Below are 24,728 nucleotides of genomic sequence, written 5' to 3'. Positions count from 1 at the left end.
TCACTCCGTTGGTGCCAGCAATGTTGGTTGGTACTTTGAAAAAGTCTAGTATCTCATATGGTTATGCCATTTCAGTTTAGTCCTGTAGAGTAATTAACGAGAAAAGAAATTCAGACCTGAAAAGGGTCACAGAATTTATCTAGTCATAACTTCTCAGTTTGCGGTTGAGAAAAGTGAGACAGCTAGTTAGTGGCCAGCCCAGGTCTTGCCTCCAAACTCCTTGTAGAGGACTACTCCTCTCATTATTTCCAGATTGCTTTTCATCTAGCACTTGAAGTCAGCACAGGGGCAGTGAAAATGGTTATTTTTAGAGGTTGGCATTATGGGCAATTCTGGAGCATCAAGTGCTTCATTAAGAAGCATTTATCGAGAACCTGCCTTATTGTAGGCAGTATGCCAAATGCTGCTGATAACAGATGATTAAGACTGGTCCTTATACTCAGAAGCTTATGGTCCAGCGCAGTGGTGTATGAAGCAAGGTCAAATTGTTTTTACAATAACACTAAAATATTATTTGCCTTTTTCCTTTTTTACTGTGTTGATGTTTGCACTGATGGTGCAAAAGCAATTGTGGGTAAAGCTGCCTAGCATAAATTGAGGAGTGGTATCAAACATGCTATTGTAGTCATTGTACTCTTCACGAGCACACACTTGCAGTAAAATAAATAAATAGATATAAATAAATAAATATAAATAAATACATCCGTATATAGACATACATATATACATATGTGCATGCATGCATGCCAGTTTCATTTAAGAATGTCCTTGAGGTAGCAGTAGAAATTATTAGTTGTATTAAATCTTGACACTGGAGTATATACATGTTTTTATAAGATACTATGTAATGAAATGGGAAATATGCGCTTTTGCTGCATACTGAAATTTGATGGTTGTCTTGAGGAAAGTATGTGTGTGATTGTTTGCAAGCTAAGCTATACACTTCTTTCATAGAACACCATTTTTATGTGAATGAAAAACAAACAAATATTGTAATATGTGGTTATTCATACTTGGACATTTGGCAGATATTTGCTGCAAAGTAGATAAAGTGAGCCTGTCACTTTAAAGCAAATAACTAACAATATTGTGGCCAGTGATAAAATTCGAGCTTTCAAGTGAAAACTAGGAACTTACATCTCCACCACTGACAGCATCCCAATACTTACTTTTCTGCTGAGATGAGTGTTGATATTGGTAAACAAAATTATTTGGTGTTGTATAGTGAAATGTGAACCAGTATTTTAAAAATGACTAATGTATGATGTTATAAAATCATGCACCAGTATAAAATCCATTCAAAGCTCAAGATACAGTAACAGATTTTAGTGTAATAAGAATATGAAAGTTTATATGGCTTCTGATTTCACATTTCAGCTAACCTTTACAAACTACCATGTTTATCAAGGAGTCCTATGACTAAAAAGTTCAGTATTGCTGTTGTAGGGTACAGTTGGGAGAGAAGATAGATTTATAAAATAATTATTCACTAAAACGTATATGTTCCAAATAGTAGGTTCATAGAGAACAGTGTTTCTGTCATGAAATATAGAGAATGGAGGAGAATGGAGGGTGGCATCAGTGTTCTGAAAGGATGTAGGAGGAAGGGGAGTAGATGTATGTTTAAGATAGATTTTGCCCATTTCAGAAGTTTGCTTAAGACTAGGCCTGGGAAAGAGATTAACAAAACGTGTTTTATTTTCCTCCCTTCTCTACCACAGGGCTTTCCTCTAAATTCAAGTATAATACGGATTATGTGACTTTTGTGTATCCATTAGCCCATGCTAGATTACGCTTTGTGGGCCATATGGTTGGTCTCTGTCACAGCTCCTCAGCTCTGCTGTTATAGCACAAAAGCAGTAAATGAATGCGTGGAGCTACGTTCCATTAGAGCTTTTATATACCACATAGATTGCCAACCTCTGGTCTAGGATATTAACTATTATTATGGCTTTGTTATCTTATGGAGATACATGTTTCAAGCTCCAACAACTGACTTGCAAATAAATTACTTTTTAAAATGAACTTTAAAAATTCCTCATTGCTTATACGTAAGTTTGGGGAGGGTCCATATGTGAACCTTAATTTTTTACTGTCATTATAAAATTGATGATTACTTTTTTCTAGCCCTCTAAATATAATAACTTTATAGAACAGTAGACCTTTGGCTTCGGAGAATTTGACATTTGACTGACCTGGAAAGTCTTTCACATGTAATTTTGTTCAAAAATAAATGTTTGTCAAATTGAACATAAAGATATGTGCTGTCTCAGTCAATATTGCAACAACTAGGTACATGTGGTTATTGAACACTTGTAACGTGGCTACTCCAAACTGAGATGTGCTTTAAGTATGAAATACATGCCAAATTTGAAGACCTAGTATGGGGAAAGGGAATATAAAATATCTTACTAATTTTTAAATGTAGACTGCATGATGGAATGTTAATATTTTGGATGTATCAGGTTAAAGTATTAAAATTAATATCAATAGTTTTTGCTTTTTTAATGTCACTACTAGAAATTTAAAAACTCACATGTGTCCTGTACATATATTTTTATATTTATGCAGCCCAGATGTAGATTGCTCCTTTGGCTCAAACTTGGTCTCACTTTTTTTTTTTAAATTAAAGTTTATTGGGGTGACAATTGTTGGTAAAGTTACATAGATTTCAGGTGTACAATTCTGTCATACATCATCTGTATATCACATTGTGTGTTCACCACCCAGAGTCAGTTCTCTCTCCATCACCATATATATTTGATCCTCTTTACCCTCATCTGCCACCCCTCTTCCCCATTACCCTCTGGTAACCACTAAACTATTGTCTGTGTCTATGAAGTTTTTTTTCTTCATTTGTTTGTCTTGTTCTTGTGTTGTTTTCAATTTTATATACCACATATCAGTGAAATATGGTTCTCTACTTTTTTGTCTGACTTATTTTGCTTAGTATTATAACCTCAAGATCCATCCATGTTGTTGCAAATAGTACTATTTCATCTTTTCTTATGTATGAATAGTATTCCATTTGTATATATACCACAACTTCTTTATCCAGTCATCTATCAAAGGACACTTTGGTTGTTTCCATGTCTTAGCCACCGTAAATAAAGCTGCAGTGAACATTGGAGCACACATCTTTATGGATAAATTTTTTCAGATTTTTTGGGTAGATACCCAGGAGAGGGATTGCTGGGTCATATGGTAATTCTGTTCTTAATTTGAGAAACCTCCATCCACACTGCCTTCCATAGCAGCTGCACCAGTCTGCATTCCCACCAACAGTGTATAGAGGGTTCCTTTTTCTCCACAGCCTTTCCAACACTTGTTACTATTTGTCTTGTTGATGATAGCTATTCTAACTGGGGTGAAGTGATAGCTCATTGTGGTTTTTATTTGCATTTCTCTGATGATTAGTGACGTTGAGCATTTTTTCATATGTCTATTGGCCATGTATATGTCCTCTTTGGAGAAATGTCTCTTCAAGTCCTCTGCCCATTTTTTAGCTGGATTGTTTATATTGTTGTTGTTGAGTTGTATGAGTTCCTTATATATTTTGGATAATAGCCCCTTATCCGAGGCATTGTTTGCAAAAATCGTCTCCCATTTGGTTGGTTGCCTCTTTATTTTGTCAATGGTTTCTTTTGCTGTGCAGAAGCATTTTAGTTTGATACAGTCCCATTCATTTATTTTAGCTTTTACTTCCCTTGCCTTTGAGGTCAAATTCATAAAATTCTCTCTGAACCCAAGGTCCATAAGTTTAGTACCTTTGCTTTCTCTATGCAGTTTATCGTTTCAGGTCTTATGTTTAGGTGTTTTATCCATTTTGAGTTAATTTTGGTACATGGTGATAGATAGCGGTCTAGTTTCATTCTTTTGCAAGTGACTTTCCAATTCTCCCAGCACCATTTATTGAAGAGGCTGTCTTTTCTCCATTGTATGTTTTTGGCTTCTTTGTCAAAAATTATCTGTCCATATTTATGTGGGTTTATTTCTGGGTTCTCAGTGCTATTTCATTGGTCTGTGTGTCTGTTTTTCTGCCAATACCATACTGTTTTCATTATTATTGCCCTTGGTCTCTCATTTTATTCACACTCTGGTTTGTTCTAAAAAATGTTTTGAGATCCTTACTGTGAATTCGTTTGGAAGTATAGGCTTGCTTATGATTTCACAATGCATTATTTTAAGTTCTTAAATTTCACTATGTGTGTACAAAGGGAAACAGAGTTACATTAGAATGGTAGAATTATGGTTGTCTTTTATACCACATGTCCTTAAATTATTTTTACAATTTAAAAGTTTTGGGGAGAGGTGTTTTGAATGTAAGTACATGTTAACTTGATTTTGTTTTTGGAATGTAGCTTGTAGACCCTGGAGTTAAAGCATGGACACCCACTAAAGGAAAACAGAACGTGATCATGTTTGTTGGATTGCAAGGGAGTGGTAAAACAACAACATGTTCAAAGGTAAAGTACACTTAATTTTAAAATAAAGTCATGGGGAAGATATGTTTGTATAAGTCAAATTTTATGTTAAAGCCAGGCTTTGCAGTATTGTAGCTTTACAATTTTGTGTTACTTGATGTATTTATTATGTATTTGTAGTAGCTTTATATAGGATAAGAAGAAGGAATCCTATAGTCTCTCTTGTGATTGTTTTTTGTGACAATGGTAGACTTCTATATAACTGTGCTATTTCTTTTACCAAAAAGACTGTTTCTATCCTTTAAGGAGGTGAGTGATTTTGAGAAAAAAATATAGAAAGCTTACCTTACCTTCTATGGCTCAAGACTCCCTATTCACAGTGTCTCTCCCAGCATAACATAGATGTTCATTTTGCATCCTTATGCTAATTTTTAATTCATTATACCACCCTTTCTCCAGAACTGGGCATTTCAATTTTGTTACCCCATTTTGTTTCACAAGCCTCAACTATGTTATGGTTTAGGAAAAAAAAACAAAGGTTTATTTATTAGCGTCTTATGTTATTGTTTTTACTTAATTAACATTGATAATAAACATTTTTTACTATGGTCATTTGTTTATTTTATATCCTTTGAATGTGTCTGACACTTAGAATTTAAATTCTCTAGGAAATCTGCTATACTCAAATATTTAATAATATTTTTAGGAGAATATGAGTTTTACTTTACTCCTTAAGTAAATAACAAGGTTAAACAGAAAACATTATATATAATAATTTGTATTTATTGATATATTTTTTTTAATCTTCCATTCCCAGTTAGCATATTATTACCAGAGGAAAGGTTGGAAGACCTGTTTGATATGTGCAGACACATTCAGAGCAGGTAATGTGTTGAAATTTGAAAACTGTTTTTTGTAATTTTTATTTTCAAGTTTGAGAACTCATTAACTCTTTTATCTCGTAGGGGCTTTTGACCAGTTAAAACAGAATGCTACTAAAGCAAGAATTCCATTCTATGGAAGGTGGGTTTCAGTTTTCTATTTTGACTGTCATGTGCTTCATCTTGTCTGTCTGTATTTTATGCTGTCTGGTCACATTTCAATATATACTCATAAGCTTAAATCCTTTCTGGAATAACATGGGGGTGTAATTAATAAATTTTATCTTTTATTATCATACATGACTCTTCTGATTCAGCCTGGTAGATCAGAGTGGACATTGTGTAGTTTTGAATTCTGCCTGTACTTACCATTCTGCCTTACATGCTTTCTGACATTCTTCTTCTTCTCTATTCCCATTGTTTCTTTTGAGACCTATCTGAAGCATTCCTCGATTAAACACACAGTGGTGAATTCCATATTGTCTGTTTCTTAAGTACATAATTTGAAAAGTTTGATTGTCCTAAAATGCCTTATCTCAGGTAGAGATTCTGATCATTGCTATCCTTCATTTGATAAATTAGCCTTGAGTTAGGTAGCTTGTATGTGTTAGAATGATTAATTAAAAGAAATGAGTCTAGATTGAATTTAGAAGGACTTGTTTGAGGGAATAGCATTTTTTTTAACACTACTAAGGTAAATGGTTTATTATACCCTTAGGAAGAAAGTTTAAAGAAGCTAAAATCTGAGGTAATTAAATGGTAATAATTATTTTTGTTAGTTGTTACCTTCTACTTTTTGGCTGGCCAAAAAAGCTGGTGAACTTTGGCTCTGACATGTTTCTATTTAAAATTTGTTTCGTTTAGTTATTTTTTATGATAATTTCTAACAGGCAATTTAAAGAATAATGTTAGGAATTTTATTTTTAGGATAAGAACTGTTTCTAATATAGATTTAAAAAATCAAGGGATAATAAACAGTTACATCTTTAGGGTTCACAATTTGCAAATATAATGTGAGATATAATGTAGCTGATAATTGCTTGGCCAAAGGCAGAGCATTAATTTTTAACCAGTAGTCTCAATACCATTTACTTAAATAATTTAATTTAATATTAAATAATCTCTCCTTTATTCGTGTAAAGTTAAAAATCATACAACATAATGTGGACTAAAGTATTAGAGAGCATTGTTTCCTCTGGGAGGGCTGAAGGGAATGGGATTGGGGAAGGACTTGAACTATATCTGCAGTATTAAATTTACATACAGCATTGTGGGGCAGTAGATACAGAACTGTTTGTTATGTTATTTGTCTTGTCTTTTTAAAAAACACACACTATCTCCATTAAAAATTTTAAATAAAAAAAAAAAAAATTTAAATAAAAGAAGTGAAAGCACTAAGTTTCCCTTTCAGTTACCAGTTTTTAACGTGTCTATCTGTGCTTTTTCAATGGCTATACAAGTGAACACAGATATAGATAGATAGATAGATAGATAGATAGATAGATAGATAGATAGATAAATTTTAAATTGAATGGAATCTTCCGGTGTTTTTTACCTTGATTGCTGTAGTAGTGGTTATATGGGTTGTGTAAATTTGTCAAACTCATCAAAATAAACATTTAAAATGGTGCATTTTATTGTATATGAATATACACTATAGTTGATTAAAAATGGGGTCTTATGACAAGATAGTGATTATTCTTGGGAGGAAGTGCGGAGCTGGCTACATTGATTCTTGATGTGAATATGTTTGCCTTGTGAAAATTCACTGAGTTTATCATTTGTGCAACTTTTTTATATATGTTATACTTCATTAAAACAATTACAAAAAAATGGGACCTTAATAATTCTGTAATAGACAATATACTGTGTAATGTAATTCTTTTTTTTACATCATTGTGTTTCATTGTATGCATGTATATAATTAATCAGTCCTCTTATGAATATTTTTGGTCATATATCTTTGCACATTTATAAATTTTAATTTTAACTTATATTTAAAAAATATCTGAAATACTGATCTGTACCTTCTTTTTCAACATTTTCTTGCCTATTCTCATCAGCTTATTTCCCTGTATAAATTTTAGAATTCTTTATTAAGTTCTAAAAAGAAAAATCTCCCTAAGGTTTTGAATGGAACTACATTGAAATCAATTAATTTAGGAGAAAACTGAACTGACATCTTTACTATATTTGTATAGTTCCATTTAGGAAGCTGCTGTGTATTTTTTGATAAAAGATTTTATGTCCTTAAGTATAGTAGTTTTCTTCATTTAAATCTCACACATTTTTTTTTTGTTTTTAATTAAAGTTTGTTGAGATGACAATTGTTAGTAAAGTTACGTAGGTTTCATGTCCACAGTTCTTCAGTACATCATCTATATATTACATTGTTTGTTTACCACCCATTCTCATTAACTGTTTTTCTATTTGATTTTTATTGTTAATTTAGGGGAAAAACTTTTTTTTTTTTACACATCACATATCTTTTCCTTTTGATAGTATTGATCTGTATAAAAAGTTGCCACTAATCAAAAGAATACAAATTAAAGTATGATCTCATTTCTTGATTTTCAAGTCTGATTCAGACCATTTGATCCAAATTCAACGTGTAGGAGTGTGTCATAACAATTTCAAAGAAACAATATTATGTATATTTCATGTTGGCTATATTTTTAATACCAAGAAAATAGAAAAACCTTACATGGCCAACAATAGGGCATTTATTTAATAAATAATAGCATAGCCATCTGATGGAGTGCTGTATAGCCTAAAAGTCATGTCTTATAAGACTATTTAATTGTTTTATGAAATGCTTGCTATCGTGTGTTAAATAGGAAAAAAGCTTGTGCGAAACACTGGTAGCACTAGTTCAATTACTGTATTAAAATATTTTAAAAATTGAGGGAAACAACTCATTCAGAAAAGATGTGCAGCAGAATCATACAGGATTTTGGAATTGGAAAACTGGATACTGTTTTGTGCTGATCTAGAAGTAAATTTCTATATTTAATACTTACTAGATTTTAGTCTTCTAAAATGAAATTGAGATCATTATGACTTCCAGAATAGATAAAAGGTATATTAACAATTTCCAAATTATTAGTATTTGAAAGTTTTGCTGTTGTGGTGGTTAAATCATTTGTCCATGTTAAATAGCTATACAGAAATGGATCCTGTTATCATTGCCTCGGAAGGAGTAGAGAAATTCAAGAATGAAAATTTTGAAATTATTATTGTTGATACAAGTGGTCGTCATAAGCAAGAAGACTCTTTGTTTGAAGAAATGCTTCAAGTTGCTAATGCTATAGTAAGTAGCTTTCAATTTTACATAGTTTGGCTGATTTAATTCTAAACCCTGATTAAGTTTATGATCTATATAAATTTTTCTTTGCCTGTAAGACCGACTCCAAATAATTTATTTGTGTTTTGGGCACCGCTGTCTGTTTGATAAGGACTTAATCTTCTCTACATTAAATATGAAATTTTCATGAACAAGTATCAAAAAAGTAATTTTCTTTCTCACATATTCATCTTATTAGTATGTATGAGAAAAAAAAACAAACGAAAATTTAACAATTAACCTTGAATAACTATTGAATTTCCTTTCTGTAAATATTAAAACTTTAAACGTTTACTTCAGTGACTTTTCAAAGATTTTCACAATGAAGCATTTTAAAATATTAATCATCGTTGAATGTCTCTTTAAAATTGTGATGGAAATAATTTGAGAAGAAGCAGTTTATAGATAATCCTGTAGCACATATTATGAGCCCGTGTTTTGCCCTTACAGTCGTGGCAATATTCTTTGGTTTATGGTCAATGCTAATAAGTTTCTTTTTAGCTCTGCCATTATTTTGACCTAGTAGAGCAGAGCTAAGGGTAATAGCCTCACCTCTACTTTATGCATTTTGGTTTCAGTGTACACTCTTCTCCTTTTTTTTTTTTTTTTTTCCTGATTTACTTTTGCTATTCTTTTGCCTAGAATTCTTCCAGATCTTTGTATAACTCGTTGCTCTTTATTCTGGCCTTGGCTCCAGTGTTACCTCCAGAATGGCCTTCCCTGACTACCCTACCTAAAGAAGTCTCCCACACCTCAAAACTAATATTCTCCATCCCATTTTAATTACTGTACATCTGAAATGTTTGACTTTTCATTAAAATGTTTGAATTTATTATCAATCTCCTTTGACTAGAATGTAAGTCCTGCAAGGACACGGATTTTCTTATTCATTTCTTTGTCTTAGTACGTAAATGGTGCCTAATACATAGTACACCCACAGTACAGGTTGATTGATTGATTGAATAATTATTTGTAATAAATGTTTTTATATAGTTTCTAATGATGAAATTGCATAAGATCAGTAAAAATATGTATCTTTTCTATTTAAATTTTCTAGCAACCTGATAACATTGTTTATGTGATGGATGCCTCCATTGGGCAGGCTTGTGAAGCTCAGGCTAAGGCTTTTAAAGACAAAGTAGATGTCGCCTCAGTAATAGTGACAAAACTTGATGGCCATGCAAAAGGAGGTGGTGCACTCAGTGCGTAAGTATCATTGATGCTCTTGTCCTGTCTTGGGCGTGTGTGTGTGTGCGTGTGTGTGTGTGGCTTTCTTATTGATTATTTAAAATATGTTTCAATAATGGACCTAATATGATCTATAAAAGAGGTTCAAATAGAAACAATTTTGGAGTCCCTCTGATGTAGTTCTAACTAGTGAAAAGAAACTTGAGCTATATACCTTTGTCTAATTGCTTTGAAATCTGCTGGAAATTTGTTTTCCTGTTTTGTTTTCTTTTCACAGAGTTGCTGCCACAAAAAGTCCAATTATTTTCATTGGTACAGGGGAACATATAGATGACTTTGAACCTTTCAAAACCCAGCCTTTCATCAGCAAACTTCTTGGTATGTACAGTGCAGGGGGTATGGAAAAATCTCCAAGAAATAGCATGGATCTTTAGGACAGGTTAGCATTTCAATCCTGCGCTCTCACTAACTAGTTCAGGAAAATCGTTTCCTTCTCTGATTTAATCTTCTTCATCTGTAAAATAAGGATGATGGTTATCTGTTTCCTGTGGTTACCGTGGTAAAATGAGCATTTAGATGGCAAGTTCTTTGGACAAGATTTAGAGCACACAGTGCAAAAATATGTGGTTGTAGTAATAGCAGTGGTAATGGCGGTAAAACTTTTGTGATGCCTCCAGGCGTTATAGTTAGAGAGCATGGAATTTGGAATTAAACTCTGGGCTTCAGTCCCTGCTTTGTCACTTAACCTTTCTAGCTTCAGTTTTCTCACCTATAAAGTGTAATAGAAATAACTAACCTGCCTATCTCTTATTATGTATGTGCATGTATTTTGTGTAATGTAAAGCAAGGTATTCTATTCGTTGTTAATTGTACTTTTTTGGGTCTTGTAGGTATGGGTGACATTGAAGGACTGATAGATAAAGTCAACGAGTTGAAGTTGGATGACAATGAAGCCCTTATAGAGAAGTTGAAACATGGTATATGAGTAACAAAAGCATTTTATCTCAGATATCCTCCCTTGACTTCTTTTTAATAAAGCTAGTATTAATTTGTTTGAAATGGTAAATCTATTACTAATTTAATTTGAAGATTTAAATGAAACATTTGAAGATTTAAATGAAACATTTGAAGACTTAAATGAAACATTAAATGTTTCAAATGAAACATTTAAATGTTTCAAATGTTTCAAATGAAACATTTGGAAGATTTAAATCAATTCTTCAAATGTTTATATTTTTAGATGATTCACATGCAAACCATTTTAAATCTCAGACAACTGAGCAATTATAGAATTGCATGTTTTGCTTTTCCTGTTTTTAAACGAATTGCCTTAAGGTTAAAATTGAGGCTTTCATTGGGTTCCTTGAAATAAAACAGGTTAAAAGTTAGAACACTCTCTTCTATTCTGTTTGTTTACTTATAAATTATATATATATATATATATATAATAAAATACATAGAAAGAAATTTTAAAAAATGAGTTTAAATACACAAAAACTTTTTTTTCACTCCACATTGATGGTCACTCCAATAGAGAAGTATATCATTGCAATTAAGAGCTCTGGTTCTTAAATCTAACATATAACTTTCCCAAATTAACTTCAATTTCCTTATCTATAAAAAGTAGATAATGCTAAGTATCTTCATAGAGTTGTGAAGATTAAATTATCTGATGTTTGTAAAACGTCCAGCACATCAGAAACTTTCAACATATTGGTATTGACCATTTCTGTTTTTCTCAAAAAGATGATATTCATTAATTTTCATGGCCACACACGCTCTTGCCTCTTTGCTTCTTCTCACTCATCTTGTTAGGTACCTTTGTCTTTACCTCTCTCTTCAGTGTTGGTGTTTTTTAGGGATCATTCTAGGCCATCTTTCTCTAGAGCTTCAGACTCATACCTATATGTTTACGACCATTTTGGATCTTCTATAGGCACTTCAAATTCAGCTATCCTTATCTTCCCATCCCTGCCTCCCACCCCATTGTTATCATTAATGAATGATAACATCTTCCCTTTTTGCTTGTCAGAAACTTAGGTGTTGTCACTGATACACTAACAAAATGGTCTTTCTAAAGTGCAAATCTGATCCCATTACTGCCTCTGTTAAAATCTTTTCAGCTGCTTCCCCTTGCCGTTAGAATGTTTTTAAATGACTGCCATATCTTCCGCATCATGTTTTGACACTGTTAGCATTCCATGTGCCAATCACGCTGAATTTCTGTTTCTCAGATGGACACTCAGAATTTCTCTCTGTCTGCCACCTCTGGGCCTTTATCCTTCCTAGTCTCTTTGCCTGTTAGACAGGCATCCTCTCTTCTTTCTTCTGCCCACCTCTCCCCCAGCCAAACTGGCTAACTCAAACTTCAGGTCTGTCTCGAAATGCCCTTCAGGGACATTTTACCTACTTCCTAGGCTTAGGACCCTCTGCTGTTTGTTTCTATTGCACCCTGTAATGGTGTATTATCCATCACAATTATTCCATGTCTGTCTTCCCTGCTTGAAGATGAAAGGTTTCACAACTGTGTTTTTCATCTTTTATGTGTGTACTACCTAGCTCAGTTTCTTTAGTATTTGTTGAATGAATGAATCTATTCTTGATTACCTGATTCTTTCCCCCTGCCTTCCACTATGTTAACTAGCCCTACTACTGCTTCCATTACCACACGAAACTGGGTAATATATTCCTAGTCAATCTACATTCCGACTCCTAGGTCACTCCTTATGTCTCTGCATTTTGCTTCTACTCCTAACATTCTATTCCTATCTGAGGCCTCCAAGAGCCTTCTGATTTCTAAATGTAGTGACCTTTCTTTTTCCCTGGGTCCCAGTATTTAAAGTGTTACCTGCCTTTTCTGTTTCAAACTCTTCACTTAGAGCATGACAGTTGATGTCCTACATTATAGCTTCAATTGTCACTTCTGTGTAATGGCCTAATATGTATTTCAGCTTTAATATTCTCTACCACTGTTGAATTCTACATTTCTAGCTGCCTGCTATGACATTTCTTTTTTTGTTTCTTATTGTCCTGCCACTTCAAATTCAGAATGCCTAAGCAGGAGCTGTACGTACAGTACAGCCTTTAGGGAAACTGGAACCTGATTTGCTTACACTCCTCCAGTCCTGTCCTACTTTCATGTCTCTTCTCATGTTTTTGTTTGCAAAAAAGCAAAACTTCTACACTTTTCTTTGCTTTATCTTCGTATGTTTATTTTCGTAAAAGATCTCAGCAGCCTAAATGCTTTTTTCTAAATTCATAAACTTCACACACTCATATTCTAGTAATTCTGATATGTTGCTCTCTAATCTGAATTCTAATCTGATCAATCTACCTACGCAATGTCTCCTAACTTTTACGTGTCTTCCTGATTTGATTGCTCTATAATAAAGATGCCATTTATGATGTTTTTCAGTAGGTCTGTATTTTCGTATTTTACAATGCATTTCAGAATATACTAAAATGAATAGTATGAATTTTTTTTATTATGGTCGTGCAGTTCTTCCAGTCTGTTCTTCTAAAAGTGATATCTTCTTTACCAGGTTTAACTGCTAAACTCAGAATCAGTGTCTTTCAACCATCATCAATAACTTATTCTGCTTCTTGCCCCATTTTTGCTATCTTCCATTGCAGTCTTTCCTCCCTCTAATACATGACTGTTTTCTGGTATTTTTTAACAGCATATTTCAAACATGCAGAACAGTACAGAAAATAGTAAATACCGGTTCACCAGTAAGTTCAGTCAATTCTTGACATTTCCCCAAACCTGTGTTAGTTATTTTTGAGGGAATAAAACACTGCAGAAACAATTAAAATTACTTGTGTACCCCCTTTCCTCTCTTCCCATTTACCTCCTGGCTTCCTCCAAAATAAGCACTATTTTAAATTTATTGTTGTCCCATGCATGGATTTTATCATTTTTAAATGCATATATCCATAAATAAAACAGCATTATCCAAAAAAAAAATTCAGAATGCCTAAAACCAAATATCTTTTCCATTTATATCTTTAAGACATAAACAGAAAGTATTCTTTCTCTTTTGTCTTGTTAATTCGCTGCATTTTTTAAATTGAAGTTAATTTACATACAATAAAATGCTTGGATTATTCCATCAATTTTGACAACTGCACAATAATCTACACTCCATCACGAAACAGAACATTTCTAGAAAGTTTGCTTGTTCCCTTTCCCAGTAAATGCTTTATATTATAGGAATCCTAAAATACGTCCTTTTTTCCCTGTCTGGCTTCTTTAACTCAGCATAATATTTTTATGTTCATCCATGTAGATATACTTACCTGTATAGCCTGTCCTTTTATTGCTGAGCAGTATTTCATCCACAGTCTATCCATTTTGCAGTTCATGGACAGCTAAGCTGTTTAAGAAACTCCGAACAATCTTCTAAAGTGTTTCTGCCATTTTATGTTCTCACCAACAATGTGTGAGAGTTCTGCTTGACCCACATTTTTAACTTTTGGTGTTGTCATGCTTTTTAATTTTAGTTATCCTAGTGGGTATAGTTTGCCTTGTTTTCAATTTTCTTTTGTATCTGTTCCATTTTCTCTGATAGATTCTAAGCTTCTCTAGGATAGGATCTGTCTGTGTGTCTGTATATTCTTCACTGCATTCATCCTATAATATTGCACATAGTAACTCCTCTGAACTTTTTTTGATTGGATAGTTTGAAGTGTGCTTCAAGATGAACCCATAATTAAGGAAAAGATCGGTTTTATTAAATAAAATGTGCATTCTCTAATATATCTGAATCATTTGTGTTCTATTTCAGGTCAGTTTACATTGCGAGACATGTATGAACAATTTCAAAATATCATGAAAATGGGCCCCTTCAGTCAGATCTTGGTTAGTTATCCTACATTTTTTTAATTACTTTTGCTTTTTTGTTAAAATTTCTAAGAACAGATGCACTTGCTTTAATTATTTTTAATATTTGGGTAAAAATAGAAAGTTTAAAAACTCATCCATATTAAAGCCAATAGTTAAATGTCAACATTCTGAACAGTTAATCTCAAGCCATTGTTGATTTTATGTTTAAATATATCTGTTTTAGGGGATGATCCCTGGTTTTGGCACAGATTTTATGAGCAAAGGAAATGAACAGGAGTCAATGGCAAGGCTAAAGAAGTTAATGACGATAATGGATAGTATGAATGATCAAGGTAAGATGGTAGGTAATTTGACTTAGAGGACAATGTTTGACTATCAGCAAAGGGATAGTGTCACTATGGTCTTGTGGACAAGATGGGGACAAATTTAGACTGAAAGAGTTTTTTTAGGTAGAGTTGTAGCTCCTTGAGAGCTCTTACTCAAAGGGTTCTGATTATTAGATTGACTTTGTTATTGAGAGAAATGTCTAATACAATACTTCTCCAAATGAGTCCCATGTAAAGAACACTAGTTCTTCATGATGTTGGTAGAGATAACTTAAACGGGTAGTTTTGTAGTCAAATAAATTCGGTGGAATACTGGGTTAGGAAAAAACTAAGCTTATTTATTATAAGTCTCCTCAGAGCTTTAATATGCGAACGTGAAGTGGGATCTGTAAGAGAGGGATAGTTTAAGCAATGCTTACAAACTTATTAGGCTCTGAAACGCATTGTTCCTTCTCAGAAGTACACTGCTCTAATCATTCTTCTCATTTTTCATTTTCTTTTCCATCTATGATTCATGTTTTGTGGTCTCTACCACTTTCCTGAGCTCTAGGTTTTCATAGTAACCCAAATAAAATTGTCTTTCTTATCTCTATATCTTGACCACTGCAGAAAGTTTTGCATGTAGAATTAATAATTGCAGCCATGTCTAGAGTATTTGCTCTGTCCTAGGCACTGTCCTGAGCACTTGACATGTATTAACCCACTTTATCTTCACAATAATTCTTACGGGACAATTCTGGGGTCAAAATCTATTATTATCTAGCTTTTACAGATTAGGAAACTGAGATGGAGGGAAGGTGAGTAATTTCCTCAAGGTGACTGGCTAGAGAGTGGATAGGCTGGGCTTTGAACTCAGGCATTGTGGCTCGAGGGTCTACACTCTGGATCACCTTCTCTCTAGGTGCTCACTAAATGGTGGACAGACATCTCTATTTACATGTTTGAAAGTTTTCTGAGGCACATCAGATCCAAAATGTAGTGCTTCTCCCTTGGTGAGTGACACTTCCATCTATCTAGTCAGTCAGCCAAGCTAGAAACTGGGATAAACTTAGATTTGAATCCTTGCTGATTTTCTGTCTGGTAGTTCTGTTGATTATGGAAATTGAGGTATTAAAGTGCCTAACTTTTCTCCTTTCAGTTGTATCAATTTTGCTTCATGTATTTTGAAGCTCTTTTGTTGGGTGCATACAAATTTAGAATTATGTCTTCTTGGTGAATTGACCCTTTTACCATTAAGTATGTAATGTCCTCCTTTGTCCCTGATCTACTTTATCTGATATTAATACAGCCCTTATAGCTTTCTTTTAGTTTTTTGCATTGTGTATTTTTTTCCATCCTTTTACTTTTAACCTACCTATATCATATTTGAAGTGAGTTTCGTGTCAAGAGCATGTTTTGTCTTTTACTACATTTTGATAATCTCTTAACTGATATATTGTTCATGTATTAGAATATAGTTCTGCCATTTTATTATTCTGTTTGTTCCCTTGGATTTTTGTTGTTTTGCTTTCTCTTTTCTACTTGCCTGTGGGTTATTTGAACATTATTTTAATGTACCTATAGAGTTTTTGAGTATATCTCTGAATAGTTTTCTTAGTGGTTGCTCTAGGTATTACAATGTACATACACATATTTAACTTATCATAGTCTACTTGTATCAGTGTTTTACCACTTCCAAGTGGAATACAGAAGCCTTAACGTCACCTTAGAAGTATGAGTACTACTTGCTAAGTATTCCTCAGATATTGCCTCTTTGCCTCTGTATTCCCTGCATTCATTCACACACTCATCATTTCTTAGCCTCCTAACATTTCCCTTTCTCTTTATTCACCCTCTTTTTAATCTTTCTTCCTCATTGCCACAAGAATGGTCTTTTCAAACATAACACTTCTGGGGTCAAAATCTCTCAATGACTCTTTATTGTCTTCATGACGAATTCCAAACTCCGAAGCTTGGCATACAAGTTCTAGTATCACCTTATCCTTACCTGCTTTTGCAGCTTCTTAAATCTCTCAGCTCTTATCCATCTGTGGTTCTTTCTGCATAAAACTTTTGATTTGTTCTTAGGAATTAATATTCTGCTTCCTAGAATGTCCCTGGCTCCTTTCTTTTCTTTACTTAACTCATACTTGTCCTTCAGGACTACTCAGTTAAAGAGGAACCGCCAGCATGGAGCCTTTCCTGACTTCCCTCTTTAAATTTTGTCTCCTTTTGTTTGCTATTTGCTTAACTCTATCATATTGCTTACCATGATATACTGTTAATTAGCTTATCTTCTTTCTCTAACTCCTTTTGAGCTTGGAAGGAATATGATACACATTTCCTAAATATTTTATAGTAAAGATGTGCATTAAAATCTACATTTATGAAATGGATTTAGAGGTTTAGTGGACTACAGGCTTATAATGAGACAATTTGGTCTTTATTTGTGTTGCATTGGTAATCAGACTTCACCTGGATTTTAGTTCACTTCTGGCCAACATGCTTAGCATAGGCAAATTAGAAGTTGTATTTAGGAAATCTAGGTGATAAATGAGGTTCTAAACCATGTTATAAGACGAACAGATGTTGGATATTTGTTACCCAGAGAAAATTCACAGGTGACACTTGGCTCTTAAATATTTGAGAGCCTTATTCTTTGTGCTGGGCAAAAAGACATCTGTGCAAAATAGAAAGATGTGCCAGGCAAACATTTCATTTTAATATGTGAAAAGATTTTCCATGATTACAGGTATAATAGAATGGCATAGGTGTCCTTATTTTAGATAGTGGATTATCTCTTCTGAGTATATTAAGACCGAGGCTAGATGACCACTTATTGGGGGGATGTTGCAGAGGAAATGGAAACATGTTAGAAATTTTGACTAAAGGCCATCCTGTTTCTGAGAATGTATGTAACTAACACCAGAAGAAATTCACCTCATATTCAAAGAGTTACCAAAACACTGGAGGGAATTAACTCATTCTTTATGTTACAGAAAGGATTAAAATACTATTAATTAGTGGATTATAGGAAATATGACAATTATTTTGTTGATTATAGGTAGAACTACCTACTTCTGCTTGTTTACATGCCTAAAAATTTGATATAAAGGTTAATAGTTATTTAAAGCTCAGGTGTGCACTTTTGTTCTTTTTGGAAATACACCTTTTACCTCTGGTATATGCTTTGAGGAGTAGTTGGATATGAGATATAGAAAGGATAGACATGGGTTTTCAGAATGTTCTATTTTAAACATAATGTTCTATTTTACTTAAACTGTAGGGTGAGTACTTGTGTGTTTTTTATAGCTTATGAATATTGTAAACATTATTTTGAATATATTTCATATTTAATTTTTAAAAATCAGGCAAACATGGCAGATGATAACATTTGTTAAATCTGATGGTGGTTTGACCATGATATTTGTTTTTCTGTGTGTAAGGTATTTCCATATAACTGCTTTGATAATGTATGTTAATTGTATGTAAGTGAAAGTAATTGACTCTTGCCTGCAGAACTTGATAGTACGGATGGTGCCAAGGTTTTTAGTAAACAACCAGGAAGAATCCAAAGAGTAGCAAGAGGATCAGGTGTGTCAACAAGAGATGTTCAAGAACTTTTAACACAATATACCAAATTTGCACAGATGGTAAAAAAGATGGGAGGTATCAAAGGACTTTTCAAAGGTAAGAAAAATAAGCTTATCATTAGTTAACACTCTGAAAGGAAGTTGAGAAACTGAAAATTAAAACCAAGAAGTACTGCCAGTCTTAGAAAATATAGTGCTGAATTTCTCATTATATTTAAGTACTTCTGGGATTTATAATGTGAGCTGTGATTTATCTGTTTTCAGATTCAAGGTAATAAACACTATTATTTTTAAAAACAAACAATGACTTTTGAAGATGTAATATATAATCAGAGAAAATTTAGAGAATATAAGAAAGTATAAGAAAAAAGTTTAGAACACCCATTACCTTTACTCCTCACATAATCCCGTAGATCCTATTGCAAATAACACTTAATAATAACTAGTGTTTTCTTCTGATACATCGTGACTATTTTCCATATATTGTCAAATATTCTTCAAAATATAACTTTTAACCACTGACCACTATTCCATTTGAGCGTGTATATTTGTTTAATGCAGTGCTTCTTTGTTGGATATTTAGGCTGATTCACCGGCTTCTATGTCAATATTCATTCTTGTATCAGTTTCTGTGCCATCTTTCATGAGGCTAGGGGGTTTGTCTCTTTGATCAGAAACATAGTTGATGCTGAATATTATAATTGTGTAAGAATTTAATGTTTCTAATTTAATGTTCCAATGTTTTTTCAATGTGTGTTTTTTAGGTTACTACTGAAGTGTAACATGTCTGTGCTTTTACTGGTTTGAATTTCCTTTGTGACTCACCTCTTAGGTTCCTTCTTTATCTATTTCATTTTTTCCCCTTATTGCGTTGTAGTAATTCTTTACAGTCCTTGGTTTATGTCTGCAAATACTTTCCCCAGTTTTTCGCTTGCCTTTTATTTTTATTTATATTTTTTAATGAACAGAAATTTTCATTTTTAATGTAGCCAAGGCTATTTATCATTTCCTTTGATTTTTTTTTAATGCTCATAAAAGTTTTCCCCATGTTGATATAATAATAGCTATATTTTTTTCTACTTGGTTTGGTTTTATTCCTTAGGTTTTGCTTTTGTTCCATCTGGAATTTATTTTGCTATATATTGTGCAAGGTAAAAAGATAAGTTTGTTTTTCCAAAGAGTTAATCAACTGTCCCAGCCATCTCTTAATTTTTTCTGTATTATAAATACTACTAAAGTGAATTTATTATTTCAGAAAATAATGATTAAGCGGGCACCAAAGATGAACAGTACCACTGAATAGCTTTCTTAAAAAAAAGAGTATTTACTGAAGTTCTTATCACCTTTTGTCTTTCATACTTTTCTTATTTTCCTTGCTTGCTATGTCCTACTTTTTATGACAAGGGAAAAAATGAGACAGACATGTTTAAAACTGGTTATAATTTCTAATATCACATGCTATTTCAGATAGTTATTAATAAACAAGTTATGTCAGTTTAACATCTTTCCCAGATGACCCTGACTATTCCCCCCACACACACACCCTTCTGTGTTCTCTCCCACTCTTCCTTCTTTCTTTCTCTTCCTCCCTTCCTTCCTTCCTTCCTTCCTTCCTTCCTTCCTTCCTTCCTTCCTTCCTTCCTTCCTTCCTTCCTTCCTTCCTTCCTTCCTTCCTTCCTTCCTTCCTTCCTTCCTTCCTTCCTTCCTTCCTTCCTTCCTTCCTTCCTTCCTTCCTTCCTTCCTTCCTTCCTTCCTTCCTTCCTTCCTTCCTTCCTTCCTTCCTTCCTTCCTTCCTTCCTTCCTTCCTTCTTCTTCTTCTTCTTCTTCTTCTTCTTCTTTTCTCTCTCTCTCTCTCTCTCTCTCTCTCTCTCTCTTTCTCTTATTTTTCTTTTATTTTTCAATTGCGGTTGTCATACAATATTATATTAGTCTCAAGTGTACAACACAGTGAGACCCTGACTATTCTTGATAGAACTACTGCAGATCCATCAGTCAGATCTTATCTAAGCGTTGATTACTCAATAAAGACACAACCAAGAAGAAATGATCAGTGGATATGGTGCACATCCCTGCCACACCAAACTCCTAATATTTTTTTAGAAGTTTTAAATTCTCAGAAACAAACTCTTATGACAAATCACCAACGAACATAGAATTCACATCTTACAGAGATTTAATTATTCACAGATTTTTATCATACGTTTTATGAAAAACATATTTTTCATTCATAGTTCTTTAATTTATTCCGATTAGCCAGCTCTGATCAAAGAATCAGGGGCAGCTTTGGTTTTCATTTTCATAAATGCTCCTGAGAAGTGTCAGAGTTAATGTTCCTATGAAATAAGTAATTCTGCCAAAGCAGTTCTACTTATTCATTGTTGTTACTTCTATCTCTTTTACTTCCTGTCTCTTCAGTACAGCAGCTATCTTCTGAAGGAATACTCTTATCAGTTCTGCCCTAGAATGTTGGTTGCCTAATGTTTTAACTGTGGAATTTGGACTGTGTGGAAATTCATTGAAATTGGAGTTAGATTATTTGTCTTTCTAGTCTCTGAAGCTTTTTGCTACTTTTAATAGCTTCTTAGATGTGTACAAATTTTCAGTTCTCTCAGACTCATTCTTTCATATTCACTTACCAGTAATCCAGTCTCTTTCCTGATTAACCCAAAGCTATAAACAGCTTTTTGTTCAGCATTCTCTCATATTGAAAAAAGCATTAAAAATTGTTACAGCTTACTATTAATAGACACTGGATACAGCTTTGCTTGTAGTGGCTCATTCACAGGTATAACTAAAAGTATTAAGAAAAATCTTAGCCCTTAAGAAAGTCCCTTAATACAGAATTTCACTTGTTCTTTCTCAAAAATGTGTAATTGAGATAAAAGATTAGAAAAGAGTATGTACAAATAGAAATAATTGTATTAGAATAAGATTATGGGTGATTTTTTCTATTTATTTACTCAATTCATTAAACTTTCTATGACCCTGATTATATTACATTCTATATTGACTCAAAACCTTTTTTATTTTCAGGTGGTGACATGTCTAAGAATGTGAGCCAGTCACAGATGGCAAAATTGAATCAACAAATGGCCAAAATGATGGATCCAAGAGTTCTTCATCACATGGGTAAATACAAAGTTGTCAGTTGCTAATACACAGTTTAATTTATAAGGGTTGAGTTTTAATAAGCCTTCTGTTGTGAGATTATGAAAATTTGTTCAACAGATGTGTGATTTGAGGGAAATGGCCATCTGACTTCTAAGTTGAATGGTTGTAATAGTGCTATTAAGCTGAAGTTTTATTCACTCCTCTGCTGCCATCTGTGTGATTTTTTTTCAGGAAGCTACTTAATCATCTTTTGTTCATGCTTATTTTCGTGACCTTTTACCCTAGTTTAGAATCTGGATATTTTCAGTGATGAGACTTTGAAATTATATAAGCATTTTGAAATCCAGTTCCATTTTTACTATGTAATCTCTGAAAAGTTCCTTAAACTTTCTGAACTTCACTTTCCCCTTCTTTAAAATCACAGATAATATCTCATCAGGAAATTGTGACAATAAAATGAACTAATAAATATGAAAGCATTTGGTACGGTGCTGGGCGTAAAGTAGATGTTCAGTAAAAGGTGAATTTTTTCTGTAAGTCCTATTAAATAACTTCCCACCCTTCCAAACTGATTACTGCTTACAAGACTTTCTTGGACATCCCAGAAAATATTTTTTTTGTTTAGATTTTTTGACTCTGTACTGTGTAACAGGTACTGTTCTAGATCTTTTCATGTATTATCTCATTTCTCATAACTTGATGAGGTGGGTTTTTTATTGTCTTTTATAGATGAGGATACTGGTGAATATAAAATTTTGAATTAGTATGTTCTTTAAGGCTGATGACCGAATTGCAGTCAGAACCCAGTATATTTTTTGAAAGTTAAAATACTAGACAAAAGTAACATGTTCTACTTAATAATTATCTGATTTTACTTTCATTCTAGGAGGTATGGCAGGACTTCAGTCAATGATGAGGCAGTTTCAGCAGGGCGCTGCTGGCAATATGAAAGGCATGATGGGATTCAATAATATGTAAAGAAGATGCCTTAATATAAACAGACTCAGTTGATTACATTATTTGCTGAGACCTCAGAGTTCCCCTCCTTTTCGCAAACAGGGAAAAAAGTATTTTTCTTGCCTGTTTTGCCCTTTTTCTTTCTCTTTTCACCTTTTTCCTCTTCCTTTTCTTTTTCCTCCTTCCTTCCTTCTTCCCTCCTGCCCTCTCAAATAAGGGAAGAATGTATGGTTTTTGTGGAAATCATTATATTTTTGCTTTAGATTTTCGTCTGTTAGTTTTTGCCATCGTAACACTTCTTAAGTTAAACAAATCATGATGTAAAATTTTAGTACTTAAAAGTTTTTAATTGTTTCAAAGGCCAAGCATTACATTTGTAAACAGTCCTGGTCAGTAGTTACATGATGTCGCAATAAAAGTGCTGTAAAATAAACTTCAAAGTCATTATAAGTTAAGAGGTTGTTAACTTTCTTTATGGTTTCAAATTATCAGTGTATCACATTAAAGGGCAGACAGAAAACCAATAGCACTATGTCATTTAAAACTATCCCTAGAAGCAAGTATACCTTTAATGGGAAATACGGTAGAGTTATCTATTAGGGATTTTTGTTTAATTTAGAATAACTAAGATAACGTTGCCATAGAAAATCTTAGCTCTGCCATTTAAATTGAAATTGTGAATTTGGTTACAGTTCATACAATATGTTTTGTATATAACTTGCAGTTTTTTACCTCACATTTTTGAAGCCTTAATGGCAATACTTGATTTTTTTTGAAAAGCCAATTTTGTTCTGTTTCTGACATACCAAAAATCTGCTTGAAGAAATTGATAGGCTTTGATGATAATAGATAATATATAGACCTCCTAATGGAAAAATAATTGCAAATATTAGCCTGTTACTATTATATATTAAAAATAATGGGAACATAACAAGGTTGATCTGGTTGTTGGTTACTTTGGATTGCTGCACAGTTAATTTAGAACAATGGCTTTTAAATAAGTTATGGAATTAGTTAAAAATACTAGAATAATTATGCCTATTATTGACATCGTAATGATAAAAGATATAGTGCAACAGTATATTTTCAACTACGATGAACTTGCTGATCTACAGCAAAGGATTGATTTGCAGTAGATGGAGAGAGTGAAAGAAATAGCTAGTTTTTATAGTGTTTTTTATGACTCAAGTGTTAAAGAAGGTCTCATAAATCAAAGTATCTTTAAAAAATAATTACAAGAAGAATGCAACTGATTTTCTTTTTTACTTGGGCAAAAATGTTATATCCCACTAAGTTATTTTCACCAGTTAAAAACTAGAATATTCTTATAGGACATTGTATACCCTGTAAAAATGATGTATCATGTGTTCTGCAGAAATGTCATTGTAAGGTCCAGCTACAGAAATTTGACAATAGAGAAAATATTGTTCTTCAAATTAGTTTCTAATTAAAATGCATACCACCTTTTCTGGGCATGGATTTTTGTGATTTTTATCTTCAAGGCTCCAGTTTTGACTTTTGACAGGGAAAGGAAGTCTCACTTCCTTTTATGGCTTCAGGCATTGTTTTTAGTATCTTTGTGTCTGATGCAAATTATATTTTTCAGAAGCAAAAATAACTGTGGCAAAGGACAACTAAGGTATAGAACACCTAGTTCAGCTTTCATTTCTCTTTCCTCTTCTGTAAAATAAGGGAATTGGAGACACTGTCTAAAATTTTGATTCCATTAATTCCTCAATCTGGCATCTTTAGTTACAAAATCCATTCTTCTGTTCTCAATTTGTATTAAGGTAGTGATTTTTGACGGCGTAAGTACTATATACCAAAATCAAATTCTTTAATAAGTTGAACAAATTTCCTGTGTGTTTCACTATTAAAATTGGTTCCTTGGCTTTTGTTATCTGTTATATTCCCAGCTTAGACCACTAGGTAGATCTAATATACGACATTGGATTCTTCCTGAATTTTATATTGTTATTTAAATACGTACAAACATAAAACTTAAGTATATAATTCCTTAAGCTTACAATGCATATGTAATTATAGAACAAAAAGACATGGAAAATAATTACAAAAAAAC

At 33.0% G+C, this 24,728-nt stretch overlaps 1 protein-coding gene across 1 annotated transcript in view; it reads left to right on the top strand.

The window, feature by feature from the left end:
- Positions 1-24,115, top strand: part of SRP54 (signal recognition particle 54) — a 44,921-nt gene extending 20,806 nt beyond the window's left edge. Inside the window, exons 5-16 of the mRNA XM_081049378.1 lie at positions 4,362-4,466; positions 5,242-5,308; positions 5,390-5,447; positions 8,465-8,615; positions 9,706-9,854; positions 10,114-10,214; positions 10,727-10,813; positions 14,624-14,697; positions 14,906-15,014; positions 18,507-18,677; positions 21,614-21,709; positions 22,578-24,115. Coding sequence (XP_080905504.1) covers positions 4,362-4,466; positions 5,242-5,308; positions 5,390-5,447; positions 8,465-8,615; positions 9,706-9,854; positions 10,114-10,214; positions 10,727-10,813; positions 14,624-14,697; positions 14,906-15,014; positions 18,507-18,677; positions 21,614-21,709; positions 22,578-22,669 — 1,260 coding nt within the window. The 3' untranslated portion in view covers positions 22,670-24,115. The remainder of the gene's footprint in view (positions 1-4,361; positions 4,467-5,241; positions 5,309-5,389; positions 5,448-8,464; positions 8,616-9,705; positions 9,855-10,113; positions 10,215-10,726; positions 10,814-14,623; positions 14,698-14,905; positions 15,015-18,506; positions 18,678-21,613; positions 21,710-22,577) is intronic.
- Positions 24,116-24,728: the final 613 nt, after the last annotated feature.

Source organism: Rhinolophus hipposideros, assembly GCF_964194185.1.
Source record: "Rhinolophus hipposideros genome assembly, chromosome: 5".
Lineage (NCBI taxonomy): Eukaryota > Metazoa > Chordata > Mammalia > Chiroptera > Rhinolophidae > Rhinolophus > Rhinolophus hipposideros.
Note: the sequence above shows the minus strand (reverse complement) of the source record. Positions and strands in the feature narration are given on the sequence as shown.